The sequence below is a fragment of the Oncorhynchus clarkii genome, chromosome 33 (genome assembly GCF_045791955.1).
Source record: "Oncorhynchus clarkii lewisi isolate Uvic-CL-2024 chromosome 33, UVic_Ocla_1.0, whole genome shotgun sequence".
NCBI classification, from domain to species: domain Eukaryota; kingdom Metazoa; phylum Chordata; class Actinopteri; order Salmoniformes; family Salmonidae; genus Oncorhynchus; species Oncorhynchus clarkii.
This window is the reverse complement of record NC_092179.1, coordinates 28,300,298-28,323,281: the sequence shown is the minus strand read 5'-3', so window position 1 is coordinate 28,323,281 and position 22,984 is coordinate 28,300,298. Positions and strand designations below refer to the sequence as shown.

The 22,984-nt window shown below is 48.5% G+C and overlaps 1 protein-coding gene across 6 annotated transcripts in view; it reads right to left on the bottom strand.

The window, feature by feature from the left end:
* Nucleotides 1–22,984, bottom strand: part of LOC139393207 (neuron navigator 3) — a 233,241-nt gene that overhangs the window by 81,238 nt on the left and 129,019 nt on the right. For all 6 annotated transcript variants that reach the window (XM_071141644.1, XM_071141645.1, XM_071141647.1 and 3 more), the window contains exons 8-10: nucleotides 18,085–19,168; nucleotides 13,937–14,052; nucleotides 158–266 (exon numbers count right to left, since the gene is read on the bottom strand). In XM_071141644.1, coding sequence (XP_070997745.1) covers nucleotides 158–266; nucleotides 13,937–14,052; nucleotides 18,085–19,168 — 1,309 coding nt within the window. The remainder of the gene's footprint in view (nucleotides 1–157; nucleotides 267–13,936; nucleotides 14,053–18,084; nucleotides 19,169–22,984) is intronic.

Here is a 22,984-nt window from a genome sequence, read left to right as displayed (position 1 = left end):
GGAAGTAAACCAAATCCAATTCCAATTCAACATTGTTGTAATTGAAAGCATTGAAAATAATTGGAATTTCAGTGTACTTCCTGAATTGTATTGAATTTAAATGGAATTGACCCCAACCCTGAGCCCCACAGTGGACGTTCCCGAGCCCCTTGCTAACCTGTGACTGATCTGCGTCCCCCGCAGACTGGACATGGTCTCCTCCAGGTTCTGCCGTAGGTCAGCAATGTTCTTCACTGTCCGCATGCGTCTCGTCTCGGGGTCTTCCCCTGTAATGCACAGAGAAGGGGTTTATGAGAGATGTTGGGCTCTGTGGTCAAGTTTCCCTTAAGTACAGATCTAGGATCAGCTTCCTCTGTCCCAATTCTAACCTTAACCATTAGTGTGGGAAAACGCAAAACTGACCAAACATCAGCGTCTAGGGGCAACTTCATGTTACACCAGATGTGGGCTCCTGTAACATTCTGTTTCCTCAAGACGCGTCATACATCAGCATCACCAACATCACCATGACAACGCGCTCTGACGGGTAGCATGGGTACGCATTCCAAGATGCTGTGCCGACAGTTTGAACCCGTCTCAGCTGTCAGGATGGAATTGTCAACGAAACATGTTTTTAGTGGAAAAAGGACATTTCTGCAGTCCTGCCATTTTCAACGTGAACATAGAAACCTGTTGCCATGACACTGCATTCTCCATCTGTAAGCTACAACATATATTTTGCCTCAACAGCTAAATCTCAGCTAGTCTTTCAATCTTAGTCAGTCCCATTGAAATGCATTTCATCTCAGTCCAGGACCTTTCCCTTGATTCCAGTTCAGCTCCGACAGTAACAACTTCATGTTTTATATACTTACAATAGTTTGATATAAGACTAATTCACAGTGAAGTGCCTGTTGCAGTACATTGAGCCCATTCTACTGAAGTATATTAAACCCATTCTACTGAAGTATATAAAACCCATTCTACTGCAGTATATTAAACCCATTCTACTGAAGTATATTAAACCCATTCTACTGAAGTATATTAAACCCATTCTACTGCAGTATATTAAACCCATTCTACTGAAGTATATTAAACCCATTCTACTGAAGTATATAAAACCCATTCTACTGAAGTATATAAAACCCATTCTACTGCAGTATATTAAACACATTCTACTGAAGTATATAAAACCCATTCTACTGCAGTATATTAAACCCATTCTACTGCAGTATATTAAACCCATTCTACTGAAGTATATTAAACCCATTCTACTGCAGTATATTAAACCCATTCTACTGCAGTATATTAAACCCATTCTACTGCAGTATATTAAACCCATTATACTGCAGTATATTAAACCCATTCTACTGCAGTACATTAAACCCATTCTACTGCAGTACATTGAGCCCATTATATTGCAGTACATTAAGCCCATTCTATTGCAGTACATTAAACTCATTGTATTGCAGTACCTAAAGTCCATTCTACTGCATTATATTGCAATACATTAAGCCCATTCTAAAGGGGAGCTACTAATAAGCAGTAGAGTGCTACAGTGCTTGTAGTCTGCGTTCCAAATGGCATCCTATTCCCTACATAGTGCACTAGTTTTGACCAGTGTGCAGGGAAAAGGGTGCCATTTGGATTTTACCCATGGCAGTGTCTTCCCACAAACACAGTCATAGACACAACAGCTGTAGGAAGACACTACAGTGCAATAGTCCAAGGGCAAGGCCCTGCATATCTGCCTGCCTAGTCCAATTAGGCCTGGCTATGCTCCAGCCATCATCGCCTCTGTCAGCGGACACCATGGGCTGGTAATTAACAGGAGTTGTGGGAGACCCAAAATGGATGCCAGTCACAGCAGTTTCCAGTTTCAAGGCACAACAAAAAAAGAACCCGTCTCCTCAAAGGAGCGTTGCAGAATGAGTCTGCACACGCGTCTAATGAGGGAACAACAGAATGTGTCTGCACACGCGTCTAATGAGGGAACAACAGAATGAGTCTGCACACGCGTCTAATGAGGGAACAACAGAATGTGTGTTCATGCTTTTTCTACTTCACATTGGAATGAACCACTCCAACACTGGGCCAAATGTGGTGAATGTGTGTGGGTTCTTAAAATGGCTTGTCATGTTCCTTTGTGTTGAACTATAGTTTTTATTCACTGAACAGTCAACCAGCGCTTAACATTTAGAGAATGAATATACTCCACACAGGTTGAATATTAAGTTATTGTCTGGTGCATCACCCCAACATACAACGCAGAGTGAATGCTTTCATTGTGTTATAAAGTACATACATAGCGAGTACAGAGTCCATCAAACTCTGTCAGCAACCTTCAAAGCTGACCTGATTTTGGAAGAGCTGGTGAGAGGCACCTCTAAACTGTGTTCACGCATCACTGCTTCTGTCAAGAGGACTGATACAGCTTACACACACGCGCGCGCACACACACACACACACACACACACACACACACACACACACACACACACACACACACACACACACACACACTCCGAGGGTGTCTCAGGGGGAGCTGGGATAGGCAAAAACCACATTTCCATTTCCCCCATACATATCAATACACACTGGTACATGTGTGAAACAGGACAAATATAATCACCCATCTAATTACTTATTATACACACACTCACACATACCCCTAACCCTAAACATAACCCTAACCTGAACACTAAACCTTATCATAGCGCCTAAACCTAACTCTAATTTGAACCCTAACCCTAAACCTCACCCCTGAGCCTAAAATAGCATTTTTACAAGTGAGGACTGGAAAAATGTCCCCACTTCTCAGATTTTTGTTGATTTACTATTCTTGTGAGGAAACCTGGTACTCACAGGTACAGTCAAATGTGTACACACACACAATTTTGGACTATTTTACCCTGACCCCATAGACGTGAGTCCGGTTCAGAATCAGTCCTTTCAGGGAGGCTGTTAAGATCTGAGGTGGGACCAAGCCCAGGCAGCATTCGTTAACCCCGAGCCACGGGGGTGGCCAATCAATGCCTCCCTATGCCGTCTACGGGTTTAGACTTAAAAGGGAACACAAAAGAGCTGGACAGCCTTGTATAATGGACTCAATAGGACATTGAATGGCTTTTAGAGCCCTTTAATTTGACTGTTGTGTGTCTCACTGTCAGCTGAAATTAGAGAGAGAGAGAGAGAGAGAGAGAGAGAGAGAGAGCACAGAGAGAGAGCAGAAAGAGCGAGGGAGAGAAAGAGAGAGAGAGAGCAGAGAGAGAGGGAGCAGAAAGAGCGAGAGAGAGAGAGAGAGAGAGCAGAAAGAGAGAGAGAGAGAGAGAGAGAGCGAGCGAGAAAGAGAGAGAGAGAGAGAGAGAGAGAGAGAGAGAGAGAGAGAGAGAGAGAGCAGAAAGGGCGAGAGAGAGAGCAGAGAGAGAGAGAAAGAGAAGTGAAGAGGAATGCTCATATCATGTATGTGTGGGTGGGGTGTGGCAAGTTGGTCTGAGAGACAGTCTCAAAACTGCAATAAATCTTCAAAACCTTCCCCTACCTCTCTCTATTCGTCTCGTCGCTTCACCCTATCCTCGCCGACAAAGATCCAATCACAGTCCAATTATTAAGGGACACAAACAGGGTTGGCCCTGGGGGGATCAGGGCTGGACACAGTGTGCATCCCAGCTGGCCCCGTATTCCCTATAGTGGGTTATGGGCCCTGGTTAAAAGTAGTGCACTACATAGGGAACTAAATAGGAAATAGGGTGCTATTTAGGATGCAAACGCTCTCAGTGAGTTAGCCGCGGGGAGAGATTCATAGAGTGGTAATGGAGTGGAGCATTCACCTAAAGCAGAGTGCTGCTCTGTTATTACACCATCACTCACTATTATCACTCACAACCATCACTCATGACCATCACTCACTACCATCACTCACTATTATCACTCACTATTATCACTCATGACCATCACTCACTACCATCACTCACTATTATCACTCACTATTATCACTCACTATTATCACTCACAACCATCACTCACTACCATCACTCATGACCATCACTCATGACCATCACTCACTACCATCACTCACTACCATCACTCACTATTATCACTCACGACCATCACTCACTACCATCACTCACTACCATCACTCACTATTATCACTCACTATTATCACTCACGACCATCACTCATGACCATCACTCATGACCATCACTCACTACCATCACTCACTACATCACTCACTATTATCACTCACTATTATCACTCACTACCATCACTCACTATTATCACTCACTACCATCACTCACTATTATCACTCACTATTATCACTCACTATTATAACTCACTATTATCACTCACTACCATCACTCACTATTATCACTCACTACCATTACTCACTGTATCACTCACTACCATCACTCACTACCATCACTCACTATTATCACTCACTACCATCACTCACTACCATCACTCACTACCATCACTCACTATGATCACTCACCACCATCACCCACTACCATCACTCACCACCATCACTCACTACCATCACTCACTATAATCCCTCACTACCATCACTCACTACCATCACTCACTACCATCACTCACTACCATCACTCACTAGTATCACTCACTAGTATCACTCACGGCCATCACTCACGACCATCACTCACGACCATCACTCACTACCATCACTCACTACCATCACTCACCACCATCACTCACCACCATCACTCACCGCCACTCCCCACCATCACTCACCACCACCACCACCAATCACCATCACTACCTCTATCACTCACCACCACTACCTCCATCACTCACCACCACCCACCTCCATCACTCACCACCACCCACCTCCATCACTCACCACCACCATCACTCACTACCATCACTCAACACCACCACCCACCACCATCACTCACCACCACCCACCACCATCACTCACAACCACCACCACCATCACTCACCACCATCACTCACCACCACCACTCCCCATAGGCACAACCAACAGGTAATATGTACCATTCATTTTATACTCACAGGCGGTCAGATTCGATTTTGGGAGCGAAAGGTAATAATATTGACGTTGAAATAAGTGTGAAGTATGTAAACATTAATATGTCAACATTAATCATTTGGTATTTCCCGCAAATAAAACTGTTAACAAAAATGTATACTATTGAGTCTGTTATTAAACCACATTGTAAAAAAGGAAATAGGTGTTAAGAGATGATGAGGAAAGGTTTAGGTCTTAGATTCCTCCCGCACCGTGTTCACTGGAAATCTAGAGATCATTGACATTATTTACATCTAAATGATATGAATGTTTGAGTAACAAAAGCCGTGAACCTCATTCTAGACTGTTTATGACGGGGAATATAGCTGCAAGCACCACTTCACAACGTCGTACCGGGGAGGTGATCTCAGCCTCAGTCAGATGCATCGCTATTCAAGTCCCTGTTGAGCACAACAATCATGCTACGATGCAGCGGCAGCACCGCAAGCCCCAGGTTGACCCACACAAATATGAACGCACGCACGCACGCACGCACGCACGCACGCACGCACACACGCACACACGCACACACGCACACACACACACACACACACACACACACACACACACACACACACACACACACCCAACACCACCACAGGCCACAGGTTCAGCAGCTGCCTAGTATCACTCTCCCTCTCTTCAATAATGCATGTTCTCTTTAGCTCGAGGCCCGCACCTCTCCTGGAGAGAGTGAATACCACTCCCTGCTCCACACATCCTAATGAGTCCAGCTAACACCGTGTCTCACTAAACACACCACCTCTCCTGGAGAGAGTGAATACCACTCCCTGCTCCACACATCCTAATGAGTCCAGCTAACACCGTGTCTCACAAAACACACCAGGGTCTCGGCAAGACTTGCTCGCATGCACCAAACTCTAAATACGCCTTTGTGCAGAGAATGTCAACTCAAATCATTCAAACCCATTTCTATTGTCACCCACAATCCTCTCTGTGTTAGATAGCATGTGTCAACTCTCTGCAGCTTGCTGCAGCCACACGCCTGAGAGGAAGGAAAAACTGGATCCAGAGTGTTATGACTTCTCCTAGCTAAAACCTGTGCTGCGGAGTTCTGTCCTAACAGGCAGTACAGCACTGAGCTGCTTGATAAACCACATCCAATCCTTCGTTCCCTGAGGCAAAACCCTGAGCTGCCATACTGTACTATACTGCAGCTGGGCAGGCTGGGCACTTTTACTGACAACTTTGTGTGGGAATGGGCTTTAGGAGGTACTGTAACTATCTGGATAGATCACACAGACAGGGATAGTATGAATGGATCACTGTCACTGTTGTATTCACAGGCAGGGAGGGAGCGCGTTCGCTGCAGCTGGCAGCAGCACTAGTACCTTTTCAAGAACGGGACAATTTGGGGCTGGGCTTTTTCAGTGCAATACGAGCTGTTACTACTACAGTGATAACACAATGAGTATTTATGTTACTGCTATTACTACTACAATAATACCACAATGAGTATTTATGTTACTGCTATTACTACTACAATAATACCACAATGAGTATTTCTGTTACTGCTATTACTACTACAATAATACCATAATGAGTATTTATGTTACTGCTATTACTACTACAATAATACTACAATGAGTATTTAAGTTACTGCTATTACTACTACAATAATACCACAATGAGTATTTATGTTACTGCTATTACTACTACAATAATACCACAATGAGTATTTCTGTTACTGCTATTACTACTACAATAATACCATAATGAGTATTTATGTTACTGCTATTACTACTACAATAATAAAACAATGATAATTTCTGTTACTGCAATTACTACTACAGTGATACCACAATTAGTATTTATGTTGCTACTTTTACTACTACAGTGATAGCACAAATGTTTATGTTACTGCTATTACTACCAGTGTTTCTACTATTACTAAAATTATTATTTCTGTTAGCACTACTAATAACACAACCACTACCACACAGCAACTATGACTACCTTTACCTGACACTACTTCCCAAGCTTCAGTCCACTACCACACAGTAACTATGACTACCTTTACCTGACACTACTACCCAAGCTTCAGTCCACTACCACACAACAACTATGACTACCTTTACCTGACAGTACTACCCAAGCTTCAGTCCACTACCACACAGTAACTATGACTACCTTTACCTGACACTACTACCCAAGCTTCAGTCCACTACCACACAGTAACTATGACTACCTTTACCTGATACTACTACCCAAGCTTCAGTCCACTACCACACAGCAACTATGACTACCTTTACCTGACACTACTACCCAAGCTTCAGTCCACTACCACACAGTAACTATGACTACCTTTACCTGACACTACTACCCAAGCTTCAGTCCACTACCACACAGTAACTATGACTACCTTTACCTGACACTACTACCCAAGCTTCAGTCCACTACCACACAGTAACTATGACTACCTTTACCTGACACTACTACCCAAGCTTCAGTCCACTACCACACAGTAACTATGACTACCTTTACCTGATACTACTACCCAAGCTTCAGTCTACTACCACACAGTAACTATGACTACCTTTACCTGACACTACTTCCCAAGCTTCAGTCCACTACCACACAGTAACTATGACTACCTTTACCTGACACTACTACCCAAGCTTCAGTCCACTACCACACAGTAACTATGACTACCTTTACCTGACACTACTTCCCAAGTTTCAGTCCACTACCACACAGTAACTATGACTACCTTTACCTGACACTACTACCCAAGCTTCAGTCCACTACCACACAATAACTATGACTACCTTTACCTGACACTACTACCCAAGCTTCAGTCCACTACCACACAGTAACTATGACTACCATTACCTGACACTACTACCCAAGCTTCAGTCCACTACCACACAGTAACTATGACTACCTTTACCTGACACTACTACCCAAGCTTCAGTCCACTACCACACAGTAACTATGACTACCTTTACCTGACACTACTACCCAAGCTTCAGTCCACTACCACACAGTAACTATGACTACCTTTACCTGACACTACTACCAAAGCTTCAGTCCACTACCACACAGTAACTATGACTACCTTTACCTGACACTACTACCCAAGCTTCAGTCCACTACCACACAGTAACTATGACTACCTTTACCTGACACTACTACCCAAGCTTCAGTCCACTACCACACAGTAACTATGACTACCTTTACCTGACACTACTACCCAAGCTTCAGTCCACTACCACACAGTAACTATGACTACCTTTACCTGACACTACTACCCAAGCTTCAGTCCACTACCACACAGTAACTATGACTACCTTTACCTGACACTACTACCCAAGCTTCAGTCTACTACCACACAGTAACTATGACTACCTTTACCTGACACTAGTCAGCAGCACTACCAGAACAGCAGCTCCACATCCAGCTGTACATACAACCGTACAGATGGAGACCTGTGTACGCCCCTGGCTATGGTGTCTGATGCCTACGTTGTAGCTGTGTGTGTGTGACTCACAGCGTGTGTGTGGCTTATAGAGTGTGTGACTAAGGGTGAGTGACTAAGGGTGTGTGTGTGGGTGTGTGTTTCGGTGTAAGCGTGTGGGTGTATTACGGCGAGAGAGTGTGACTAAGTGTGTGTGTGTGTGTGTGTGTGTGTGTGTGTGTGTGTGTGTGTGTGTGTGTGTGTGAGACTTACAATGTGGGTGTGTGTGCAGCACCTGCTCCAGGTCACCTAGCATGGTGAGGATCACCTCCTTGTCCAGCTGAGCCGTGCCCTCACGGGCGCCCCCCTCCGCCTCCTCCTCCGCCCAGTACCCCCTCTCCCTGCCACCCTGGTCCCCGACCCTGGTGCCCGCCGCTGACGCCACCTCATCGTCCGAACGCCCACTGCTGCCCTCTTCATCCGTACCCTCCTCCCTGGGCTTCCCCAGCTGCCCACATAGCGTCTCCCGAGGCGGTTGCTGTTGCCCACCCAGCGATGCCCGCCCGACCGCCGTGCACCTCCATGGCACAGGGATGAGGGAGTGCTCCGACTGGGAGAAAACTTTGGTCAGGGAGAGGGACAGGGAGCGCGCCCTGGTGCCCCTCGCACCCATGCCATCCCTGGCTGGCTCCTTCCTGGGGCTGCCCCCTCGCGCTGGGGATGATGACAAGGACGAAGAGGATTTGGAAGGCGTGGGCGGGTCATCCAGCTCGAAGGAGTACACCCGCTGCTCGCCCTCGCTCAGCAGGGTCAGGTTGGTCAGGGAGCGCTGCTTGCGGAGGTTCAGATTGTCTGGGAGGGGTTGGGGGGGTCGGCGAGGGGGGCTTCCACCCTGGTACACGGAGAACTCGGCGCCTCTCTTCATCTTCACCTCCTTGCTCTCGTTCACTCTCTGTCTGTTCGTCAGTGGGTCTGTGCTGGTCCACCTGTTTGGCTGTGTTCCCATTCACATTCTGGCAGTGGTGGCTGGTGAGCCGGAGGAGGGGAGAGGAGAAGAGGCGAGAGAGGTGAAGACGCCTCTATCTGTGGGGGGGGGGGGACTTAGGTGGCCCCGTGTCCAGCGCTCACCGAGGGTCCAGGCTTCATCCAGATGGAGGGAGTGAAGGATGGAGGGATGGAGAGCATGTTGCAGACGCCTGGATGAAAAACTCCCCCCTCACACACAGCAGAGTCCAGAGGCATCCTCCAGACATTGCATTCCCATGGTCACACAGCTAATAACTGGTGCCACAGACACACACCAACACAAAAACAGACACTGCTTTACCTCCCCCTCCTCCTCCTCTTCTCTCTCTCTCCTCCACCTCAAAACAGCAAGAATCGGTGAGGGGTGTGGATGAATGCGATTTTACATCTCTCTCTTTCTCACGCAATCTCTCTCTCTCCTCCGCTCTAGTCTACTCTCTCTCTGCTTCTCTCTCTCTGCTTCTCTCTCTCTGCTTCTCTCTCTCTGCTTCTCCCTCTCTTTATCTTTCTCTATTAAGAGCAGAGGGGAGCATTTCATTCCTCTCTCCCTCTCTGCGCTCCTGTTAATTACCAGCTCAGCAGAGCCTTTGCTTCTCTCCCTCTCTCCTCTCCTCACACCAGAGAATGGAGCCAGCACTCAATCTCTCCGCTCTGTTCATTTTAGCATTCAGCCTGCAATTCTATCCTTCCTCTCCCTCTGCCGCTCTCTCTCTTACTCTCTGGCTCATCTGTTTCTCCCTCCTCTCTCTTCTCTCCTCTCTCTCTGCCTCATCTGTTTCTCCCTCCTCTCTCTTCTCTCTTCTCTCTCTCTGCCTCATCTGTTTCTCCCTCCTCTCTTTTCTCTCTCTCTGTCTCTCTTCTTCTCTTGTCTCGCTGGTTTCCCTTTCCTCTGCTGCAGTAGTGGCAGCCTCTGCTGTGGCTACTGCCGACCATCAAAGCACGTGTCTTCTGTCTCCACGTCTGCCCACTTCAGTTCAGGAAACGCCTCACCACAAGTCGCAGGGTACTTGGGGAGTATGTGTGTGAGCGAAAGAGAGTCAAAGGATGAAAATGCATGTTCAACACTGCTGCCTCCCCCTCTTCTCCTCCTCTTCTCCTCCCCCTCTCCTCCTCCTCTTCTCCCTCTTTTCCTTCCCCTCCTCTTCTCCTCCCCTTCTCCTCCCTTTCTCCTCCTCCCTTTCACCCTCTTCTCCTCCCTTTCTCCCACTTCTCATCCCCCTCTTCTACTTCTCCTCCCCCTCTTCTCCTCTCCCTCCCCCTCTTCTCCTCCCCCTCTTCTCCTCTCCCTCTTCTCCTCTCCCTCTTCTCCTCTCCCTCTCCTCCTCCCTTTCGCCCTCTTCTCCTCCCCTTCTCCTCTCCCTCTTCTCCTCCCCTTCTCCCACTTCTCCTCCCCCTCTTCTACTTCTCCTCACCCTCTTCTCCTCTACCTCCCCCTCTTCTCCTCTCCCTCTTCTCCTCTCCCTCTTCTCCTCCCTTTCTCCTCCTCCCCTTCGCCCTCTTCTCCTCCCCTTCGCCCTCTTCTCCTCTCCCTCTTCTCCTCTCCCTCTCCTCCTCTCCCTCTCCTCCTCTCCCTCTCTGCTTTCCCTGATAAAAACCAGAGTGACTGGGAGTTGTTTGGACAGCACACCTGCGAGTTGCGGCTCCCTGATAGCAGTGCTGCGCTGATGCACAGGCTAATTAAACGCTATAGGGTTAATGAGGTAAAGAGTAAAGCCCCGGCTCTCCTCTCGCCAAGACTGCAGCCTGTCTGTCAACAGCTTCAACACTTCCTCTAGTATTAATAACCTCAACAGTACAGACACACACACCATAGACAAACAACAGCCTCCATGTGACCACATAAGCTCGTGATGCAGAGAAACTCATGGTAGCAGTTGCCCTGAGCAACCATATCCAAGGTGACATTAACTGCCATGGACAGAGATGGCATTTACAGTTGTAGGATCGTAACTTGACCAGCTTCTCCCCAGACATTTTTGTAGGGGTTGATACATTTTTAGTTAGGGCAAATCAAGTCTGACATTTTAAAATGTGTGCCAAGAGTGTGCAAAGCTGTCCTCAAGGCAAAAGGTGGCTACTTTGAAGAATCTCAAATATAACATATATTTAGATTTGTTTAACACTTTTTGGGGTTACGACATTATTCCATATGTGTTATTTCATAGTTTTGATGTCTTCACTATTTTTGTAAATAAAGAAAAACCCTGGAATGAGAAGGTGTGTCCAAACGTTTGACTGGTACTGTAGGCCTACCTCTACATTGACGCTACACGGATCTTCTGTGAAATGACTGTACGTTGCTCTGTCCGTTAAACCACCAAAATGTAAATGACATGTAAACTCAGTGCTGCAGGAAATGTAGCCCGAAGATGATGACCCATAAGTAGCTTTTTGAAAGACTTCCTTCACTATAGAGGCTACCGCAGACTCACATTCCAGGCAACGAGCAGTTCAGGAGACAAAACTAAGAAAAAAAACAGTTTCCCCTAGGTACAGATCTAGGATCTGCTTTCCCTCCCCGAATCCTAACCTTATGAATAGTGAGGGAAAAACAAAACTGACCCAAGATCAGCGTCTGGAAGCAACACAATTGTCCTGATACAGAAGTGAACCACCATGGTTCCTCAGATTATCATCTACATATGTTGATAAAAAATAAATAAAAACCAGCAAAATCAGACTTTCTGAGTAGAACACAACTGCAAACATTTTCATAAATGAACAAATCAAAGCAGAAAGTTCAATGGAGTCTCGCTGACCGCGGCGCTCATTGTGCCGTGACCACTGTGTGTATATTACAGGTTTGGCGATGTAAAAACGCAACATTCCAGACATGGTACTTCGGCTGTGGCTTTGTAAAGGCACACATTTAGAGGACTAAAGTAGCACTATGTAGGGACCGTTCCCTTTGTAGACCACGATTTGGGGAGTCATTTGTTTTGTGACAGAACAATCTTTTGTTTTTCCCATACCCAAATGACAAAGCAGTTTATAGTAGAGCAAGGCCTAAGACATGCAGTGTGTTTAGTTAACATGCAGACCCACTAGGCAGGAATACATAGCAGTAGATGTACTATGACTTGACAGATACCTGACCTGCAACACCAAAGCAAGGTAATAACACGGCATCATTTCCCAAGGACATCATCCACATTACATTTCCCAAGGACATCATCCACATTACATTTCCCAAGGACATCATCCACATTACATTTCCCAAGGACATCATCCACATTACATTTCCCAAGGACATCATCCACATTACATTTCCCAAGGACATCATCCACATTACATTTCCATCGCATTGAAATTCTATCGGTCTCTGTGTAAATGTCAACATGAGCTGCAGCCCACCATCCTGATAATACAGAGTCTCTCTCTGTCTCCTGCAGCCCAGCCCACCACCCTGATAATACAGAGTCTCTCTCTGTCTCCTGCAGCCCAGCCCACCACCCTGATAATACAGAGTCTCTCTCTGTCTCCTGCAGCCCAGCCCACCACCCTGATAATACAGAGTCTATCTCTGTCTCCTGCAGCCCACCACCCTGATAATACAGAGTCTCTCTCTGTTTCCTGCAGCCCAGCCCACCACCCTAATAATACAGAGTCTCTCTCTGTCTCCTGCAGCCCAGCCCACCACCCTGATAATACAGATTCTCTCTCTGTCTCCTGCAGCCCAGCCCACCACCCTGATAATACAGAGTCTATCTCTGTCTCCTGCAGCCCACCACCCTGATAATACAGAGTCTCTCTCTGTCTCCTGCAGCCCAGCCCACCACCCTGATAATACAGATTATCTCTCTGTCTCCTGCAGCCCAGCCCACCACCCTGATAATACAGATTATCTCTCTGTCTCCTGCAGCCCAGCCCACCACCCTGATAATACAGAGTCTCTCTCTGTCTCCTGCAGCCCAGCCCACCACCCTGATAATACAGATTCTCTCTCTGTCTCCTGCAGCCCAGCCCACCACCCTGATAATACAGATTCTCTCTCTGTCTCCTGCAGCCTCGGGCCACTGTCTATCCGGATGAGCCGCCACGTCCCCACAGCTAGAACAAGACGCCGGGCGCCGGGGCGTAACCGATGGCGACTGCATAAACAAAGGGCCACAGATGCCTCCAGTGTCCGCCAGTCGTTCATGACCTTTTCCCTTCGCAGTGTGAGGCGGGGATCAAGGGACCCCCCATGCTACCTCAAACACAAACATACACACACGCATTCACCAGAAAGTACACACACAGACAATATACTGTAACACAAACACACACATGCATTCACCAGAAAGTACACACACAGACAATATACTGTAACACAAACACACACATGCATTCACCGGAAAGTACACACACAGACAATATACTGTAACACACACACACACACGCACACGCACACGCACATGCACACGTACACGCACACGCACACCCACACCCACACACACACACACACACACACGAGTGTTGCCTACCTGAGATTTCTTCCAGGCACTGCTTGGCAGTCTTGCTGTAGACCAGGTCTCCCTTGGTGGGGCTGAGGCAGTGGTCTGTGGGGGCCACCGTGGTACAGTCGTTCTCGGAGTACGTCCTGGGAGAAACAAACAAAGCCACGGTTATTCAGGAGCCGCATTGCATAGAGCGTTTGTTTTCATGTGGTAAAAAAACAGGACCCAGACTGAAATACTTCTATTCGTGCTTTTTCGTATTTTCAACAGATGAAGATGAATATCTCAGGAGGATCTCTTGGATGAAGTGAGGTTTTGTGGGTGAAGGGAAGTTTGTCTCTCTATCTGTGTGTGTGTGCATGCATGAACCTGCCTATGTGCAGCCAAAATCCACATACTGGCTTGCATTCCCTGTCCCCCTATAGCCCCTGGTCAAAAGTAGGGCACTAAAAAGGGAATAGGGTGCCATTTGGCAGGCAGCCTGTGTTTGTTCCCTTGCCTTGGGCAGAGATGTGAGAAACACAGCCAGACGTCCTGACGGCTGCTAGATAACTCTCCCTCACCGGCACACCCACAATAAAGACTTTCCCCAGCCACCTGCACCGCCACAGATAAACTGGCAGCCACAGAATGCTGCATCAGCCAATGAGTTGAGCACTGTGAAACCTCGCTTTCTAACATCCGTCCTGCAAACTACTTCTAGCTACATAGAATTTCACAGAGAGAGACATGCAGAAATATGGCAGCAATTTGACAGCCTGCAAAAAATGTTGGAATGGGTAAATTAAATGTTTACTGGGGGAGGGTATATATTCTGACGACTCAGTTTAGGAATGTTTGTTATAAAGATGTACAACAAGGATCTCAAATCAGTCTAAAAATACCCTGAGAAATGTACTGAGAACAAAACAAAGCACAGCACAGCCAATCATAAGTGAGAATCTCAGGTCGAATCAGGTCAGAGAGAGGACGCACATACAATGTTAACGTCACACAGCAGTGCCTTACAATCACCTCCCCGGCTGCTGTCAAAGGCGGAGGCAGGGGGACTGTAATCAACGAAACACAAACTGCAGCTAACTGCTGCTGCCTCTGCTCTTCTCAGCCTATGGCCCGGCTGCTCTGCTGTGGCACAGGAGAGGGAAGAAACCTAATTGGCCCTGAAATGATGGGAAATTGCGACGCAGCGGGAGGCCCTAAGTGCGAGGCCGCTGACAGTTCCTCCTCTGTCAGGCAGGTCGGCGGAGGCACACCTCCCTCCGGAAGGGAGTGAGAGAAACAGAGGAAAGGGGGAGGGAGGGAGACATGGGATACTATAGCCAGGATTGGACAAGCAAAGGGGAGAGGTAGGCAGGAGTGTGAGTGATCAGGTAGAAGTGAGCATGTCAACCTGTTGGCTGCTGAGCCTCAGAAGACAATGTGCTTTTCATTTTGGTTGATTTCATCCTGGATAAGTAGCTGAGCCGCTCATGATTAGGACCTGACATGAATACCAAGTAGGAAAGCGATATGAAGAGAATCCCTTTTCAATGGCATGACATTACAGTGTATGTTGTGCGTTGCTTGTCTCCCATTTAATTTAGATGGAGAACAGGTTGGAGAACAACAGCCGTCACCTGCATCTGCCTATGAATGATAATCAGGGATGCTTGTTAATGGGCAAGACGGCGAGGTGCATTGGACGGATTAAGACAAATTCTCAATGGTGAGTCAGCGAGCAGCAGAGTGCATTGTGTGCCAAGGTTGAACCCTTTTTGGAAATTATAGAGAAAGAGAAGAGAGGGAAAAGTTACTCGGAAGCCGATTATGGCTCGTTAATAGGATCCCCCCCCCCCCCCCCCAAAGGCCAGAACCGCTGTTAGCACGCCCGCCATCACAGGCTCTGTCTCTGACATCACAAAGACCCTACCCAGCAGCCCCCATCCAGTCGACAGATTGAAAGGTGGGAAATTATCTTTGATGGGCGGCATCCGTCTGGAATCAAGGCTTCCACCTCTCTCCAGACACTCTAATAATAGGGGTTATTTGGAGCGCCATGGGATGCAGAGATTCAATTGGTTGTACGCACATCAAGATGGCGTGTGACTGGACGAGCCAGCCCTCGTGTGTCTGTGTGTGACTGTAGGGCACCACATGCAGTCCCGTGGGCACAATGACAGAAGGCGGGATGCGGATAAAGGAGTGGAAGTATGGAGGGATGGAGGAGGGCCTCTATTCTCTGTCTCCCCATGAAACCTGTTCTAGATGGATCATGATGAGAGATTAGTCAAGACGCAGCCTGCGTCCCTAATAGCTCCCTATTTCCTATATAGTGCACTACCTTAGAGCAGAAAACTGTGGGCCTCTGGTCAAAAGTAATGCACAAGACAGGGATACAATTGGGATCAGATGCATTTGATAAGACGAGTAAAGTTAAAAGGCTGGAAATTCATCTTGGAGTATAACTGTCACTGTAGAAGAGGACATTTTAGACAAACATGCCCAATAATTCCCCCTTAATTCCACTAACAACGAGTCTCTAAACTGTCCAAATAAATTCTTTTTTGTATTGTTCTCAACAAAGTTGAACTCCTTCGCAGAAATCAAGTGGCAAACAAGGGACATTTGCTGCATATAAACACCCAAATGATGGACGTTTCAGACACAAGTTCAGCTGAACTACGTCAGGTGGAACAGAGGGCCTTGGGGTAATGCTGCAGGCATAGAGGACATGGAGGTAGTGAGGTTCGTTTGGACTGTCATTCTAACAACCTGCTGAGGTTAGTTTGGACTGCCATTCTAACAACCTGCTGAGGTTAGTTTGGACTGTCATTCTAACAACCTGCTGAGGTTAGTTTGGACTGTCATTCTAACAACCTGCTGAGGATAGTTTGGACTGTCATTCTAACAACCTGCTGAGGATAGTTTGGACTGTCATTCTAACAACCTGCTGAGGATAGTTTGGACTGTCATTCTAACAACCTGCTGAGGTTAGTTTGGACTGTCATTCTAACAACCTGCTGAGGTTAGTTTGGACTGTCATTCTAACAACCTGCTGAGGTTCGTTTGGACTGTCATTCTAACAACCTGCTGAGGTTAGTTTGGACTGTCATTCTAACAACCTGCTGAGGTTCGTTTGGGCTGTCATTCTAACAACCTGCTGAGGTTAGTTTGGACTGTCATTCTAACAACCTGCTGAGGATAGTTTGGACTGTCATTCTAACAACCTGCTGAGGTTCGTTTGGACTGTCATTCTAACAACCTGCTGAGGTTAGTTTGGACTGTCATTCTAACAACCTGCTGAGGATAGTTTGGACTGTCATTCTAACAACCTGCTGAGGTTAGTTTGGACTGTCATTCTAACAACCTGCTGAGGTTAGTTTGGACTGTCATTCTAACAACCTGCTGAGGTTAGTTTGGACTGTCATTCTAACAACCTGCTGAGGTTAGTTTGGACTGTCATTCTAACAACCTGCTGAGGTTAGTTTGGACTGTCTGAGGGGAAGGCTGTGCACCAGAGCTGAGGGGAAGGCTGTGCACCTGCTGAGGCTGTGCACCAGAGTGAGGGGAAGGCTGTGCACCAGAGCTGAGGGGAAGGCTGTGCACCAGAGCTGAGGGGAAGGCTGTGCACCAGAGCTGAGGGGAAGGCTGTGCACCAGAGCTGAGGGGAAGGCTGTGCACCAGAGCTGAAGGCTGTGCACCAGACCTGAAGGCTGTGCACCAGAGCTGAGGGGAAGGCTGTGCACCAGAGCTGAGGGGAAGGCTGTGCACCAGAGCTGAGGGGAAGGCTGTGCACCAGAGCTGAGAGGAAGGCTGTGCACCAGAGCTGAGGGGAAGGCTGTGCACCAGAGCTGAGGGGAAGGCTGTACACCAGAGCTCATTTGGGTAATTGTGATTTGATTGTGTATTTTTCTTTGTATTTTAAGTGAACATCCTACAAAGCCCTGTCTGTTAACAGTCTTGAAGACAAAGGCTGTCAGATGAGGATTCTTGTCTTGATGGGTTTACTCCCCCAGGTTACTTGTGGTGTGGTGTAACTAGCTAATATAAAAACATGTCATAGCTTATGAACACAACAATCATAAGAGAGACCTTCGCCAGACCACTGCATTATACCCCAGCCCCATTGTCACACAAAACAATTGCATGCACGTAAACAGACACACACGCACACCTGCACATACACATAGCCTCACCTATACATGAAGGGGGCGACGGTGGCTGTGTTGGGGTGGTTGTGCTGCTGCTGCTGGGGGAGCTGCACCGCTCCGTTCCCCCCCATGGCCCCGGGGGGCTGGGACAGGGCAGAGGTGCTGGTGGAAGACACCATGTTGCTCCGCCGGCCCTCCAGGCCCCCCAGGGAGCGCTGCTGCATGTAGTAGCCCCCCTGGCCCCCTTTAACCACCTTGGCCTTGTCCCCTTCCCTGCCCCCTCCACTACCACCCTGGGGGGGCTGGGCCTGGGTCTGGGCTTGACCGCCGGCCGGCTTCCCCGTAGCCGAGGGGGCCTTGAGCCCAGGCTTGGGGATTCCACTGGAGGCAGGGGGGATGGCGCTGTCCTTCTTGCCCGCTGCAGGCTTGCCTCCCTTGGGGATGAGGCTGGCGATCTTAGAGGTCTTCTTGGATGGATCCACCATGGGTTCCCGTTGTTCCTCTTTGGGAGGGGTGCTGGCCTTGCCTCCTTTGCTCCTGCTCTTATCCTCCTTGTCTTTGGGCTGGGGCAGGGACTTATTGCTGCCACCGCTGGAGGGCGACGCGCCCTTCACACAGCCCTTATTGGCTGCTGCCAGGGAGGGGGGCGAGGCAGTCTTGGCCAGCTGCTTGGTGCTGTTGCTGCTGCTAGTACACATTGACGACATTGGCTCCGTTATGCTTAGCCCTTCCTCGCCGTACTCCGACATGTCATCCTCCTCCTGCAAGGCCATCTCGGCCACCGACGGCGAAGTCCGCGAGGCCGAGCGAGGGTTGATCATCCGGAACTTGTCCAGCATGGATCTCTGGGAGGCACCACCGCCAGCGACAGAGCCCGACTTGGGCGCCTCAGTCATGGGGGGCCGTAGGCGGTCGGAGGCGGGGGGTGGGGTGGGCGAGGGAGAGGGCGAGGTGGAGACCGAGAGCATGGAGGAGGTGGCACTGTGCTTCATGTTCATGGACTTGCTGCGCCAGGACTTGCCGGCAGTGGGGGAGGGGATGGCAGAGGCCAGCTGCTGCCCGCTGAGGCTGGTGGGCACTTGGGCACCTCCGTTCATGCTGCCAGGCAGAGGGATGCTCTTCGCCGATTCTGCAAAGGAGACAAATAAACAGACACACAGTTACATCAACCGTCTCAGGAACACAACTGGATCAATACATGCACATATGGTCTCATATACTGAGAGAACAATTTGGATTGAAAATGAAATGGCAGGTACTTTCTATGTAGAGCCAAATATTCACCATCATTGAGTCATCTACAACAGGGGTGTCAAACTCATTCCATGGAGGTCCTAGTGCCTGCAGATGTACATTTTGTACATTCATTGAAGCCCTAGACCACCAGGTGTGGGGAGTTCCTTACTAATTAGTGACCTTAATTCATCAATCAAATACAAAGGAGGAGGGAAAACCCGCAGACACTCGACCCTCCGTGAAATGAGTCTGACACCTGTGATCTACCGCCTCTGGCACTTTGACAGAAGAACCATCATTGCAGTAGAAACGCTCTCAAAAGTAGCACTCTATGATATAAAAGCACATAGGTTCTTCCCCAACGACAGGTATGACCAGAGTAGTCCATCACATGGGAGCTTTCCATTGGCGTCACACTGGTGTCTCAAAGATGTTGTTGAACCCGGTCCAGGATCCACTACACTGTCACATTCACACTTCTATTACATGAGCACAAGCAGAGAGAAGGAGAGAGGGGGAGAGAAGGAGAGAGGGAGAGAGGGGGAGAGAGGAGAGAGGGGGAGAGAAGGAGAGAGGGAGAGAGGGGGAGAGAGAGAGAGAGAGAGGGTGAGAGAAGGAGAGAGGGTGAGAGAAGGAGAGAGGGTGAGAGAAGGAGAGAGAAGGAGAGAGGGAGAGAGAAGGAGAGAGGGTGAGAGAAGGAGAGAGAAGGAGAGAGGGTGAGAGAAGGAGAGAGGGGGAGAGAAGGAGAGAGAGGGAGAGAAGTAGAGAGGGTGAGAGAAGGAGAGAGGGTGAGAGAAGGAGAGAGAAGGAGAGAGGGGTAGAGAAGGAGAGAGAATGAGAGAGGGGGAGAGAAGGAGAGAGGGGGAGAGCACGAGAGAGAGAGAAGGGGAGAGAAGGAGAGAGATGGGGAGAGAAGGAGAGAGAAGGAGAGAGAAGGAGAGAAGGAGAGAAGGAGAGAGGGGAGAGAAGGAGAGAGAGGGAGAGAAGGAGAGAGGGGGAGAGAAGGAGAGAGGGGGAGAGAGAAGGAGAGAGAGGGAGAGAGAGGGAGAGAAGGAGAGAGGAGAGAGAAGGAGAGACGGGGAGAGAGAGAGGGAGAGAGAGGGGAGAGAGGGAGAGAGGGGGAGAGAAGGAGAGAGAGGGAGAGACAAGGGGAGAGGAGAGAGAGGGAGAGACAAGGGGAGAGAAGGAGAGAGGGGGAGAAAAGAGAGAGGGGGAGAGAGGGGGGGTGAGAGAAATAGGGGTGAGAGAGAGGGGGAGAGAAGAGAGAGAGAGAAAGTGAGAGAGATGTTTGGATGGGTCAGCAGGCATTTTCTGCACCACAGGAGACAGACATAGAAAGGCTTGTCTTGCTCTCTCTGCAGGGGGGATTGGTTGGTAAGGATGCACAAAAAAGAAACGGAGCAGATCGGCAGTGCGCTCTCCAAATCTTTCCCACTGCAAACAGAGATCCTAGTGCAGCAGTGCAGCCTGCTGCGCGCTCAAGCAAAACATTGACTCAGCAATTGATTCTGCAAAACCTAAAACTGTTGCCGTTTCCCCTTGTGACAGTGGGATGCCAGGCAATTCACCCCCTGGGCCAAAGCTGCCTGGTAACTTGGCAGGTGTCTAATGCCAACAGAAAATAAAAACATTTACTAGTGTGGCATTGGAAAGCAAGAATAGGTTGATATATTAATAAAACAACTGTATACTCGCTTTCAAATGAACCGGGGTGTTTCAGAATGCACACACACACACACACACACACACAGACAAACATACTCTATGACGTGACGGCGCTACACTAGACAGACACAACCCCGCCTCACGCACACCCTTCCGTCAGGAGCGTGAGATAACCGATGGTCCCGTTAGCCGCTCAGCAGTGGCTCTGACCTTCTGAAGGACCCCCATTTCTCCTCTCTAGTGGGTGTTCAGATCATCATCAATCCCTTAGCAGATGCCTCCCAGCCCCTACACTGTGCTTTCAATGGAGATACATTAATACTCTACTGCTACTTTCTACCAAGGGGAGAAGTTAGTGATAGGAAATGCATTGCAACCTTAAGGACTATACAATATACTGTATGTACAACAGTATGTGGACACCCCTTCAAATTTGTGGATTCGGCTATTTCAGCCACACCCGTTGCTGACAGGTGTATACAATCGAGCACACAGCCATGGAATCTCCATAGACAAACATTGGCAGTAGAATGGCCTTACTGAAGAGCTCAGTGACTTTCAATGTGGCACCGTCAAGTCAGTTCGTCAAATTTCTGCCCTGCCAGAGCTCCCCCGGTCAACTAAGTTCTGTTACTGTGAAGTGGAAACGTTTACAAGCAACAATAGCTCAGCCACGAAGTGGTAGGATACACAAGCTCACAGAACAGAACCACAGAGTGTTGAAGCGCATTGCGCGTAAATATCGTCGGTCCTCAGTTGCAACACTCACTACCGAGTTCCAAACTGCCTCTGGAAGCAACGTCAGCAGACGGGAGCTTCATGAAATGGGTTTCCATGGCTGAGCATCCGCACACAAGCCTAAGATCACCATGCGCAATGCCAAGCGTCAGCTGGAGTGGTGTAAAGCTCGCCACCATTGGACTCTGGAGCAGTGAAATCGCGTTCTCTGGAGTGATGAATCACGCTTCACCATCTGGCAGTCCGACAGACTAACGTGGGTTTTTTGCGGATGCCAGGAGAACGCTACCTGCCCGAATGCATAGTGCCAACTGTAAAGTTTGGTGGAGGACGAATAATAGTCTGGGGCTGTTTTTCATGGTTCTGGCTAGGCCCCTTAGTTCCAGTGAAGGGAAATCTGACATTCTAGATGATGGAACCAAGTCCCCGCAGCAATGTTCCAACATCTAGTAGAAAGCATGTCCAGAAGAGTGGAGGCTGTTATAACAACAAAGGGGGGACCAACGCCCTATTAATGCCCATGATTTTGGAACGAGATGTTGGATCAGCAGGTGTCCACATACATTTTGAGCATGTAGTGTATGTTTGCCTTCTATTGTTGATTGATGTAGTGTCAAACAGCAGGGACATGCTGGGATTCACATTCACAATATAGAACTGCCTGTCCTCTCCATCTCCTCATTCAGCTCTACTCTCCATAGACGACAGTACTTCTCAAAGGATGCTAGACGGTTTATGGAACCACATTATTTTCAAACCTGCATGGTGGAATTCAATCTATACTGAGTCATAAGCACAACAATATAGCTGAACTGGTGGCCTTTCCAGGGACGCAGCCTCAGCCTGAGAAACCGTGATTCTCCCTAACCGCGTAGTCTTTTCCCCAGAGGCGAGGAGAAGGGCTTTAGCTGCCGCGACGCGAGGCCTCAGCCTGAGAAACCGTGATTCTCCCTAACCGCGCAGTCTTTTCCCCAGAGGCGAGGAGAAGGGCTTTAGCTGCCGCGACGCGAGGCCTCGGGACACTTAATCAGCTTATGATCTGGGCCACAGCCTTCAAAACCTTACGACGCCTGTAAACGTGTCAGTCTGTGGGAGGAACATGTAAGCTGGCACACGCCATGTCATCTCTTTAAAGACCAGCCTGTGTGTGTGTGTGTGTGTGTGTGTGTGTGTGTGTATGTGTGTGAGCGTTTAAGAATCTCACTTATCCCTTACATCTAAGAAGCCCAGTCATTCTTGTGATAGGGTGACAGAGCCCTCACACCATGGAAACAGCCGTGAAAGTTGGGCAACAGAAATGCCACGC